This window comes from Lithobates pipiens, unplaced genomic scaffold (genome assembly GCF_037356315.1).
Source record: "Lithobates pipiens isolate NorthernLeopardFrog02 unplaced genomic scaffold, aLitPip1_a1.2 Scaffold_28, whole genome shotgun sequence".
NCBI classification, from domain to species: Eukaryota; Metazoa; Chordata; class Amphibia; order Anura; family Ranidae; genus Lithobates; species Lithobates pipiens.
In genome coordinates this window covers 24168502-24180103 of record NW_027507789.1, presented here as the reverse complement: position 1 = coordinate 24180103, position 11602 = coordinate 24168502, and the positions used below count along the sequence as shown (strand labels likewise).

The 11602-nt window shown below is 47.7% G+C and overlaps 1 protein-coding gene across 1 annotated transcript; it reads right to left on the bottom strand.

Annotated features, from left to right (window-relative positions):
* Positions 1–3242: 3242 nt before the first annotated feature.
* MRPL27 (mitochondrial ribosomal protein L27) lies at positions 3243–11602 on the bottom strand. The gene is made up of 4 exons (XM_077458906.1): positions 11393–11602; positions 7298–7417; positions 4912–4979; positions 3243–3502 (listed from the first exon to the last, which is right to left on the bottom strand). The coding sequence occupies exons 1-4, from the start codon at positions 11424–11426 to the stop codon at positions 3296–3298; spliced, it is 429 nt and encodes a 142-aa protein (XP_077315032.1). The 5' UTR covers positions 11427–11602; the 3' UTR covers positions 3243–3295.

Below are 11602 nucleotides of genomic sequence, written 5' to 3'. Positions count from 1 at the left end.
GTGTTTAAGGGTCTTGGACCAGTCCCTCACCTAATGGATCTTCTGGACACTGATGGAGCTTTCTATGATGAAGCAAATGGGGTAACGAAAATCTGGCTATGTTTACACAGCAAAGTTTCCCCACTGGGAGATTTTGATAGCGAAATTGAGAACCTGAAAATTTCCACTCAAAAACTAGTCCTGAATGTAATTCCTTGGGTGCCCGGAGAAACTCTCCAAAAGGTTCTGAGGTCTGCTTCACCAGCACAGGAAAAGGATCACATAATGGGAGACACGACGTCTACCGCTACTAACTTTCCAGATAACATGAGTAATGCCTCTGCAATGGAAGCCCTGGAATATGAAAAACAAAAGATCACTGCAAACCTGCAGACTTTACAAAAAGTCAGTTCATTCACAGAGGAAAGGAGCCACCAAGAAATTCTCAACCTAATTTCTCAAGAAATGAAAGGGAGACATGACCTGCGTCAGAAGAGAAATGTTGAGATTACAAACATCGAGCAAGCATTAGCTGAACTCCGGCATTGCTCTAAATTTCTGCAGGACAGCATAGACCTGTACAAGCGCTATAGGAAAAGCTGCATCGACGTCGTGTTCTCCCGAAAGTCAGACACTGATGGAGTGATCCAGAAGGTTCATTATGTAGAAGACACAATTAAATACACTGCAAAGAAGCTGCTGAATAAAGGTGTCATAGTGGGCACACGCGGGGAATTCGGGAAACTGAAAAGAGAAGTTCTTCATATAGAAACTGATGGTGACGGCTATCATATCAGCTTAGACAAGAAACATGTATTCCTTCCAATTGTGGACGTATTGCGTCTTTATCATAGCAATGAACCAACGATGAAGATTTTCCATTATGATGTCGATGTCGGCATGTTTTTATCTCTGGTGTTCAGCAAGCTTCACAAAATGTGAACAATCAGCTTTGAGGACAGTTATGGGGGGGGGGGGGGAGTTGTTGAGGGTAGTAATGTAAGGGGGGAGTGGTTGAGGGTAGTAATGTAAGGGGGGAGTGGTTGAGGGTAGTAATGTAAGGGGGGAGTTGTTGAGGGTAGTAATGTAAGGGGGAGTGGTTGAGGGTAGTAATGTAAGGGGGGAGTGGTTGAGGGTAGTAATGTAAGGGGGGAGTTGTTGAGGGTAGTAATGTAAGGGGGGAGTTGTTGAGGGTAGTAATGCAAGAGGGGGAGTTGAGGACAGTAATGTGTGTGTGGGGGGGGAGGGAGGGGGGTGGGTGGGTTGAAGACAGTACCCCCCCCCACACACACACACATTACTGTCAACTCCCCCCCCCCCTCACATGGGGGGGGCAGAGTTGAAGACAGTAATGTGAGGGGGGGGGGTGGAGTTGAAGACAGTAATGTGAGGGGGGAGTTGAAGACGGCAATGTGTGGGGGGGGGGGTGTTGAAGACAGTGGTGTGTGTGTGTGTGCGCGTGTGGGGGGGGGGGGGTGGTTTGAAGACAGTACTGTCTTCAACTCCCCCCTCACATTACTGTCTTTAACTCCCCCCCCTCATTAATGTGAGGGGGGGGGGGGGTTGAAGACAGTAATGTGGGGTGTGGGTGGGTTGAAGACAGTACTGTCTTCAACCCCACACACACACACACACACACGAAACGATGTAGGGTTGAACGGCGTGCTGACGTCAGCGCCATTCCCCGCCGGCCGGCTCATTACTATATACACGCTTGTATGCGACTGAAATTGTGAGTTTGCAATCTTTGTTTTATTGTGTTTAAATAAAAGTTTTATATGGAGTTACGCTATGGGAGCCTTTCTGTTTTATCTCATTAAATGATTGTGGTGAAAAGGGAGACGCTGTGAGGAGGGGATACACGAGTTGGAGATATCAGCAGTGTCTTTTAAAGGGACCGGATTGATGGTTTTGTTTGCGAGCGCGTATGATCTCCCTAAAAAGAGATCTTGTCAGCTGGTAAGCCTCACTGAATCTAGTGGTGGAGGAATTCCTTTCTCTGGGTGCACTTGCTACATACTTGGAGGGTGTTTTGTAGAGTCACCTAAATGGACAGAAGCCTCATCTTCTTGTCTCTCTCCCCTTTTTTGGACTGTTCACGCTTTAATTAGTTTGTTTTTACTTGTATTACTTGTGGTTATATCAATTTTTTTGCACACAGGATAAATTATGTTATGATATCATTTTGCACTATATGATTTCTAGCGCAGCTTTCTTTTTGAATGAATACCAGACCCTTATCTGGGTCTGGCCAGGAAAGGGAGGGAGGCCAGCGCCCCTCGTAAACCATACCATGTCACATGCCCTCAACACAAGGGGGGGGGGTGGGTTTCTTTGCCAGGGGGGCAGAGCAGCTTGGCCCATTTGGTCATGATCTGTAATGCCATGGTGGAAAACTGAGGATCTGAAAAAAAAGAATTGTTACTCTACATAAAGATAGCCTAGGCTACAAGAAGATTGCCAAGACCCTGAATCTGTGCTGCAGCACGGTGACCAAGACTGCCAGGTTGCGTGCTCGGATAAGTCTGCTATAGATTTTTGGGGGGACCCACAAGCAATTTTTTTTTTTTTGGTGCGGGATTCCCCTTAATATCCATAACAGACCTGAAGGGTCTAATATGGAATACGGGGGGGACCCCCACGCAATTTTTTTTAAAAAATTTTGGTTCAGGGGTGGCAAATAAACCCCCCGCCGGGTCCGCACTCACCCCCCATCCATAGTTGCAGCTTCCCTGGCTTCTTCTCCCGACTAATCCGGTCTGAAGAGTCGCCTCCTAAGGCAATAGTGAATATTGATTTGCAAATGTCACAAATGGGTAGGTTCAACCTTTTTGAAGCCAATTAGAGCCTCTTAATCATGTGCTTGCAAAAAAACAAAACAAACAACAACAAAAAACAACTCCTAGAAACCTAGGATTCTGTTGCCCACATGGAAATTAGGGGGGCAGGGCACCAGCGCCCCTTATGGACTGGCTGCCGCTGTGTACAATTGTTATGTGTTCTTCTGCCGATTGGCCACAGTGATCACATGGTACTGGCAGCGAGCCAGTACAATGTTATCGGCTGTGTCTGGTGGACACAGCAGGTGCCAGAGCGCCTCCCATGGGACGATCCTGGGAGGACGTCATATGATGTTCTCCCAGGATAACAGGGCTCTCGCTTGGCCGTCATATTACAAATAGGCTGGGCAGGAAGGGGTTAATCAGAATTATTTTCCCATGTCTCAAACTGCATTAACCTTTGAATAAGAAAATGACTCCATCTTTATTAGAAAGCAGTTTAATTAAATAAAGGTTATTTACATTAGGACTACCACTCACATCATCTCCACCAATTTAAAGCTATGTTCTTTAGGCTTGGGAATGACATTAATGAAAGTTTTGTATAGAACGGCACCCATAGGCAGCTTAGTGATAACACTTTTGGTGTCAGTGCTACGAGGTTTTGGTATGTAGACTTCTTTGGTGTAACGTACAATGCCATCCTCCAGTGCGTACAGAGTATTGTTTCGGCCAATTCCCACCTATTAAAATAAAAAAAGGAAATTGTAGCAATCTCAGTAGAGTTACTGAAATATTTATACAAAAGTAAAATTGGATTTTAAAAGAGAAGTTTGGGAATTAAAAAACAAAACAAAGCACACACATGCATACTCAGGCAGATGCAGCATCGATCCATGTCGCATCCGTCTCCCGCCACCTCTAGAACCGAGAACTGAGTGATCAAACACCGCTGATCGCTCGATTCTCTTCTTCAGTGACCGACTCTCTGCTCTGCCCCTCTGCACCCACTCGAGTGCCTGGCTGTGGAGGGGGAGCAGCAGATTTTGAGATCTTTGGTGAGCTATCAGGGGTCTAAACAGACCCAGACATCTCACCTTTAACAGAGAGAAAGAAATTGAGAACACAGATTCTTCAATTCCTTTTTCTGTAGCCTCAACTACACTGAAGGTGAATGACAGAGGCTCCTGTTCAGTCATAAACTGTAGTATAGTAAATACAATTTACTATGCTTCAGTTATGAATGGACACAGGAGTCATCGGTACCGATCGTGTATATTCAGAAAAGAAAGGGGCTGGTAAATTACATATTTACCAGGATCTTCCACCGCTCTCCATCCTGACACATTGACACATCCCCATGTGTACCTGCAGCAGCTGGTGGGAGAGGAAAGCCTGCAGAGGGTGGGGGGGGGGAGCACACACACTGGAATCAGAAAGGGGATCAGTGTGGTGGGGCGTGGAAAGGGGGGTTGCAAATACAGAATGATGCCCTGTGTCCATATCTCTACCTGCAACAACTGAATGCCGATGGGAGAGGGGGAGAAATCATCTTTCAGCTGCTGCAGGGAGAGAGACAAAGGATATCATTCTGTAACTGCCCCTGCTGCACCGATTCCTCTGCCCTCTGGGACTGCCCGTATGCCCCAGCACCCTACAGGACTGGTCTTGCCCCTCTATCGGCGGTACTTTTTACTGAGACCTTTAGACCCCAGATCTTTTCTCTGCCCTTAAAAGCATCTGATCAAGCCGAGATCAGTTTAATCAGATGCTGTACAAGCCGGTAAACTAAACCCGGAAGTGACAAAATCCTTGTCCTCGTCACAAGTTCATATACACGACTGGGGAACTTTCCTTCCTCCTTCATCTCTATGGTCAGCCAGCAAAACCACCGGCTTCAGTTCCAGGCGCTATGGCAAGAGAGGGGGTGGGACCACCTTCCGCCACATGAGTCCAGTAGCGATATAGACGCTCAAATTACTTTTACATTATTCAGCGCCACCAGCTGAAAAGAAAGATACATGAATGCAGCTGCAGCCATGGCCTTGGTACAACCGCTTCAACTCGAGGGCGTACCCATACGTCCTAAGGGCGGGAAGTGGTTAAAGTGCAAAAAATCATAATACTGTCAGTCATTTTAACGGTGACCTACCTGAGACCCTGGGTGCCATCGCATGAGCCTCTGAGTAGCAAGGATATTTCCAGCGTGGACAAAGTTACCTGAAATTTAAGCAGACAAGGGTCAAAAGGATGCAGCACGAGAAATAAAGACAGAAAGGAGAGGACCAGGCAGAGGAATGAAATACTCCCAATATAACCTCCCAAATAAACATTCAGAGCAAAGGTAGGAAACACAAGTTTCTGGAGAGGTAAGTACAATGTCTCTTCACAGTAGGTACCCGATGGCGATGACAGTGTCACTTTAGAGAGGAACTCTCTGGAAGCTGTGACCAGGTACCAGTATTTCTTGGTTCCCTGCAGCAGATCTATCCCAATAAGGACTTAAAGTGGAGGGCCACCCTGAAAACCAAAAAATGTTAAAAATGACAAAAAAAATCTAAAAAAAATAAAATGAGAAAATTTTTTTTTTTTTACTTGCCAGAAATGCCTGTTGCTAGGCACTTTATCCTAATCTTCCTCTTCCGCGGAGATCTTCTGTCTTCGTCGCGGCGTCTTCTGGGTAATGGGTCGCGCTGTGTTCTGGGAACTGTGTGTTCCTGAACACAGCACGTCCCATTCAGAAAGCGCTGCGGGACTCGCGCATGCGCAGTAGTTCCGGGACTCGCGCATGCGCAGTAGGAAACGGGCAGTGAAGCCGTAAGGCTCCGCTGCCTGTTTCCCTTACAGGGAATGGCGGCGCCGGGACCCGAGAGCCGAGGGACGGCTCGGCCTCGGGCGGCCGACATCGCGGGCGCCCTGGACAGGTAAGTGATTTTATTAAGTCAGCAGCTGCAGTGTTTGCAGCTGCTGACTTTTTTTTTTTTTTTTTAAACTGGCCCTCCTCTTTAACATGCTTTGTTCTGCACTGTCTCTGTGGAGGCGGCCATCTTGGTAGAGAGAGGGCTTCTTCTCAATGTCAGAACCTCCAGCAAAGAGAACAGCAAGCGGCACAGCAGTGACATCCCCAAATATTACTTCAAATCTCCCGAGACTAGGAGTCAGAGGCAGCAATGACTGAGATCCCAGACTGAAGATATACTGTTATGAAGCTACAGACACAGAAGAACCTATACACCCCATTACCTACGGGGTCCCGGAACTTCTCCTCCTGCCCTGTGAGCACCTCCAGAAGCCCTTATTTGCTACCAGCGGCGGACTGGGACAACTATGTCGATTATTTTGCATGTGGTCAGATATGTACTGTGAGTTCTAAAAAAAAAATTTAAGCTGCCCACTAGATGGCATTTTCTACACACATGCGAGCAGTGGGGGAAATCGCATGCGATTCGGACAGGAATCGCACCCCATTCCTGTTCAAATCGCATGCAATTCTTTATAGTGCGACTTGCTCCAATGTTTTTTTTTTTTGTATTAATGCAAATTGCACCGCAAAGTACTGGTCCTCGGTATTGGCGAGTACTTGACCGAAAGTATCAGTAGTCATACTCACCGATACAAAAAAACAAAAAGGTATTGATGTAACCCTACTCTGCAGTATGCTGGCAGTGGACAGGCTAGTCTACACAGGCTGTGGCTGGAAGACTTTGCACACTTGTTTTGCTGCACCTGAAATGTTTTGAGCAAAATTTTAAAAAGGAAAAGTCCAGCCTGAGCTTATTTGACCCGGCTTCTTCTATGGGTCACAGGAGTGCAATTCGTTTTGCACTCCTGTGACCAGTTTTCAGCAGAGAGGGGGCTGAAGTCCGCTCTCCACTGACATCACCAGGATCAGTCCAGGCACCGTGTCATCTCGACTTCGGAAGTTTGGTGCCTGGACTGATGGCTGTCTCAGCCTCTCAGGGAGCCGCTTAGATGGCCGCTCCACACCCTAGCGCTGCAGTGAGCGAGGAGGAGAGCTGCTGATTGATAGTCAGTAGCTCTCCACTCGGTGAGGTGAGAGAAACGAGCCATCGGCGGTTTTCAGTGGCTCGGTTCTTAGTGAAGAGGTGGCGGGGGACCGATGTTGCATCCACCCAGGTAAGTATTAATATGGGATTACAAGAAAAATCCCCATATTGTTCTTGTAAACTTTAATAAAAAATAAAAAAAAAGTGTAAATTCCATGTTATTTCAATCGGCTAAATACACTGAGGCTGGGTTCACACTAGAGATCGCACCGTTTCAGGTACGAATTCCGCCCAAATTTTTGTCTGAATTTGGACCTAAATCGAACCAAAAGTCGCACAGGGCTCCTGTACAAATCGCATCGGAGCCGCTGCTGGGATCTGTGAACCGGCTCCATAGAGAGCCGGTCACAATCTCCTGCTATGCAAATTGGGTGGGAGGAAACCCTCATCCAATTCGCAACAGCGTGACCCCAGCCCGATCTATTGTACACTGCACTGGTTCTGTTTCTTTTTTTCAGATAACAGACTCACCATCTAGAGTCTTCACTCCATATCTCCTCCCAGGACTCTTTCCTCCCAGGTTCTTTGTACTGGATCCTGCTTTCTTTGACGCCTCTCTGATCAGGATCAATGTCGCCGGTGATGGAGAAACTAAAGAAAAACAAAGCATACATTTGAAGCAAAAGTGTATCAACTGCTTGCCGCCCGCCCAAAGTAGTTCTATTGCAGGCAAGTGGCCCGGAACTGCCGGATCACATACATATACGCCAGCAGGGACTTCCAGGTTTTGTCAGGAGGTCCCAGCCAATGATTCATGGCTGAGACCTGCTGATCGGCTAGTGACCAATCACAACCCAGAGCCCTGTGATCAGCAATCTGTCTCTTTTCCCTGTCAAGCAGGGAGAAAAAAAAAAGAGCAGCACACATTACACTCATTTAAGCCTTTTATTGCCCCTAGATGTTAACCCCTTCCCAGCCACTGTCATTAGTACAGTGTCAGTGTACAGTATTAACACTGCATTAATGTTACTAGTGATGTCAGTGTTAGTTAGTGACCCTTCCAGCCAGTGTCTGTTAGCACCAGATTACCCACCACCCTATCACAGTCACATTATAAGTCGCTGATCATCGCCTTTACCAGTATAGTGTCTATAGCTACGTAAATTCCAGTATATAGATCACTCTTTGTAGAAGCTATATGGCTATAAATTTTCACACAAACCAATCGATATACACTTAGTGGGATTTATTTTTATTTTTTTACCAAAGACATGTAACAGAGTACACTTTTTCCTAAATGTATGAAGAAATTAGATTTTATTATTGGATATGTTTTCTAAGGCTCCTTTCAACACCAGTAGACCGATCAGGTCCACCTGTTGGTTTCCAGGCAGACCCGATCGGTACGACCCATTGATCTCTATGGGGCGGGGGATGTCCGCTGACACCCATCAAGCATCCGATCCGATAAAATCCTCTAAAAATAGACGTATGGCGATAGGTTCCATCCATGAGATCGGATGACAACCGGATGGAAACGGACATGCAGTCAGTTTTCCATCTGACGGTCCCTAGGAGGAGAGCCTGGCTTTGTCCTGGTCCGTTCTGCAAAGCGGACACAGACCTGTCATCGGCCAGCTCTGCGGAGATCAGCGCAGAGATTCCCCCACTAAGCAGGCGAATTCTGCTTGGACGGATCCGCTCCGTCTGAAAGGAGCCTAACAGAAAGTAGAAAATGTAGTTGTTTTTTTTTTTCAATAATACAATAAAAAAAATCCAGAGGTGACCAAATACCACCAAAAGAAAGCTCTATTTGTGTGAAATAAATCATACGCTGTACGTTTCATTTGGGTAGAGCGTTTCACACCCCAAAAATTGCCAGTTAACCACTTGACCACTGGGCCAACCCTTCCTAACCAGACCGATTTTCAGCTTTCGGTGCTCTCACACTTTGAATGACAATTACTCAGTCATGCAACACTGTACCCAAATGAAATTTGTGTCCTTTTTTTTGCAAAGAATGCAAAGCATTCTCTGATTGGATGAGGCAAAGCAGTGACATCACAGTCTCCACCTCATGCAATCAGGGAATGCTTTGCATTCATCAAGATGATGCAAAGGAATGCAGATGTTTACAAGTAAGGCTGCAAACTGTAATGACCGATGTATCATTTTTCACCTTATTTGCGTATTAATGTATACCAGCCATTCTCAACCCTTTTAACCCAGAGGAGTTCTTGATATACTTTTGAGGTGGGGGGTCATTAAAAATGCCCCTCACATTGGTGGCCAGTGGAAAGAAAGCCGTGCTTCCTGCCAGCTGAAAGGACCATTGGTGTCATGCCCACTGGCTCTGCCAAGTGGCATTGGACCCAGAGGTCACTATCAGATGGGAGGTCAATCATCAACAGCTGGAGGAACTCCTAAGAACCTTTGGAGGAACCCCAGTTGAAAATGGCTGCTGTATACAGTAGAAAGTGGTAGATTGCTCTTTTTGTACCATGAGATATGGTTCGCTTCAGAGGTTGCGCACGTTCTTATTCAAATATGTGTATTGCGGTGTACAAACATCAGACTCAGGGGACGTTTCTTCTCAGTTCTCTTGCAGGCAATGTCTTGGCAGAGTGTTGGCAGGGCATTGCCAGAGTGTTGGCAGGGCATTGCACAGTATGGGTACATGTCGGCATGTGGTTAAAATAACAGTGCTGAACAAAAAAAAAATGGCCTGGTCATGAAGGAGGTAAAACCTTCCGGGGCTCAAGTGGTTAAAGCCCATCTATCTCTGAAAGATGATAGATATAAAGATAAATAAACATGCCCCCCCACCCCACACCTGTGTTCAGGGACATATGCAAGGAGCACATAGGACCTCCTCTGTGACCGATATAGTTTTTCAGGCCAATATTCTGCAGATTTAAAGCGGAGGTCCACCCTAAAGTGGACCTCCGCTCATCGGAACCCTCCCCCCCTCCGGCGCCACAATTGGCACCTTTCAGGGGGAGGGGGGTGCAGATACCTGTACAGTACAGGTATTCTGCACCCACTTTCGGGATAGCTCTCTGCGGAAAGGGGCGTAGATTACGCCCCTTTCTGCAAGTGCCCCGCTGCCTGCTGGAAAACACACAGATCCCAGAGGCAGCGGGGACCATCCTTATTGCGCAGCGCGGCTCGCGCATGCACAGGAGGGAACCGGGAAATGAAGCCGAAAGGCTCCATTTCCTGATTCCCATACCCAAGATGGCGGCGGCAGCACCCGACAGACGATCTAGAGATCGGCTTCGGGTGCCGACATCGCGGGCGCGCTGGACAGGTAAGTGTCACTATTTTAAAAGTCAGCAGCTGCTGTATTTGTAGCTGCTGGCTTTAAAAAAAAAAAAAAAACGCGGAGTCCCGGCGGACTCCCGCTTTACAGTTTTTTATTTTTACACAGTCCTTTTAAATTAATGTTTTTTTTTTTTTATTGCCATCACAAGGAATGCAAACAGCTTTGTGACAGTAATAGGCGGTGACAGGTACTCTTTATATAGAGGGATCGGGGGGGTTTAAAAGATCCCAAAACCTGTATTCTGTACTTGAAAGTATTCAAGAAGAACGCCAAGATCTGCGTTTTTGAATACTTTGTATTTTATTTTTTTTAAACTACCACCTTTAGGATGCCAGTAATCCGGAAGTGAAGTCACGTCACGACGCTGTTACTTCCGGGTTACTAGACCCGAGCAAAGCTGATCCGGATTTGTTCGGGTCTTCGGCCAGCCGGCTGGGGTCCTCTGGTGGAACAGGAGAGGCAGGTAGGGTAGCACGGCAGAGGTGGATGGGGTAGGGTAGGGTGGGACGGGAGAGGCGGGTGGGGTGCAGTGCAGGCCTTACCTCCTGCTGCTTACAATAGCAGCAGCTGAGCCGTGTCGGTTGTTGTTACAATAAAGCCGACCGTCCGCTCTAAAGAACGGTAGCGGGGGGTGTAGCTGCAGGCCTCACCCCGTTGTGTGACCCCCCTTGGAGCAATAATTGGTAAGTTTGTGATCAATACTTTTAAAAAAAAAAAAAAAGTGAATATCGGCCTCCCCCCTAAGTGAAGCGTGCAGCGTTCGCTCCCCCTCTGGTTACATGGAAGCCCCCCGAATCCAGCATGATTCTGGTTGTTCAGGTGACAGGGACTTTTCTATAAAGAGGGGGAGGGGGGTGCACCTCTCTTCCTCACCCCGTGTGTGGCTCTCCGGTGAGTGTCGGTCGGGGTCACTTCCTCCATATTCCAGGCAGAGAGCTCTCCTCGCCTTCTAATATACAGCTACTCAACCCTGGGGGCCCTCCAGCCGTTGCAGAACTACAAGTTCCCAGCATGCCTCTGTCTTTGGCAGTTATGCTTTTAACTATCAGCGGCTCGCAATGCCTCATGGGAGTTGTAGTTTCTGTAACAGCTGGAGGGCCCCAGGTTTAAGCGCCCCCTGTTCTATGACAGCCCAGGAAGACTGGATGTCACACCTCCACATAACATTGATAGGAGGCGAGCTGTTCTCTTTAATAAGCTGTCATTGTCAGCTCCTCTGGTTGTCATGGAGACACAGCCCGTCAGGTTTCTCTCTCTCTCTCTCTCTCTCTCTCACACACACACAAACGGAGGTCACTCACCGAGCCGCCTGGACACAGCGCACAGCAGCGACATCTTGCCCTCACTTCCTGACGTCACTTCCGCTTCCGCCCGCCTCGTTTCCGGCGCCAAGTTTGAAGCGAAGCAAGTATGAGCTCCTCGCCCGAATCCAGCGACAGCGATGACCTGCCCCGCCTGCCCTTCCTGGCCGCCGCCTCCTCCTCCACCGCAGCAGCCCGGCGCCCCGTCGC

What these genes read in the sequence shown, in the direction of transcription:
- MRPL27 (XM_077458906.1), bottom strand. Translation starts at nt 11,426, where the DNA reads ATGTCGCTGCTGTGCGCTGTGTCCAGGCGGCTCG. An exon ending in TGGAGTGAAGACTCTAGATG is followed by an intron (nt 4,980 to 7,297) that starts GTGAGTCTGTTA and finishes CTTAAATTTCAG; the next exon opens with GTAACTTTGTCCACGCTGGA. An exon ending in GATGGCACCCAGGGTCTCAG is followed by an intron (nt 3,503 to 4,911) that starts GTAGGTCACCGT and finishes TTATTTTAATAG; the next exon opens with GTGGGAATTGGCCGAAACAA.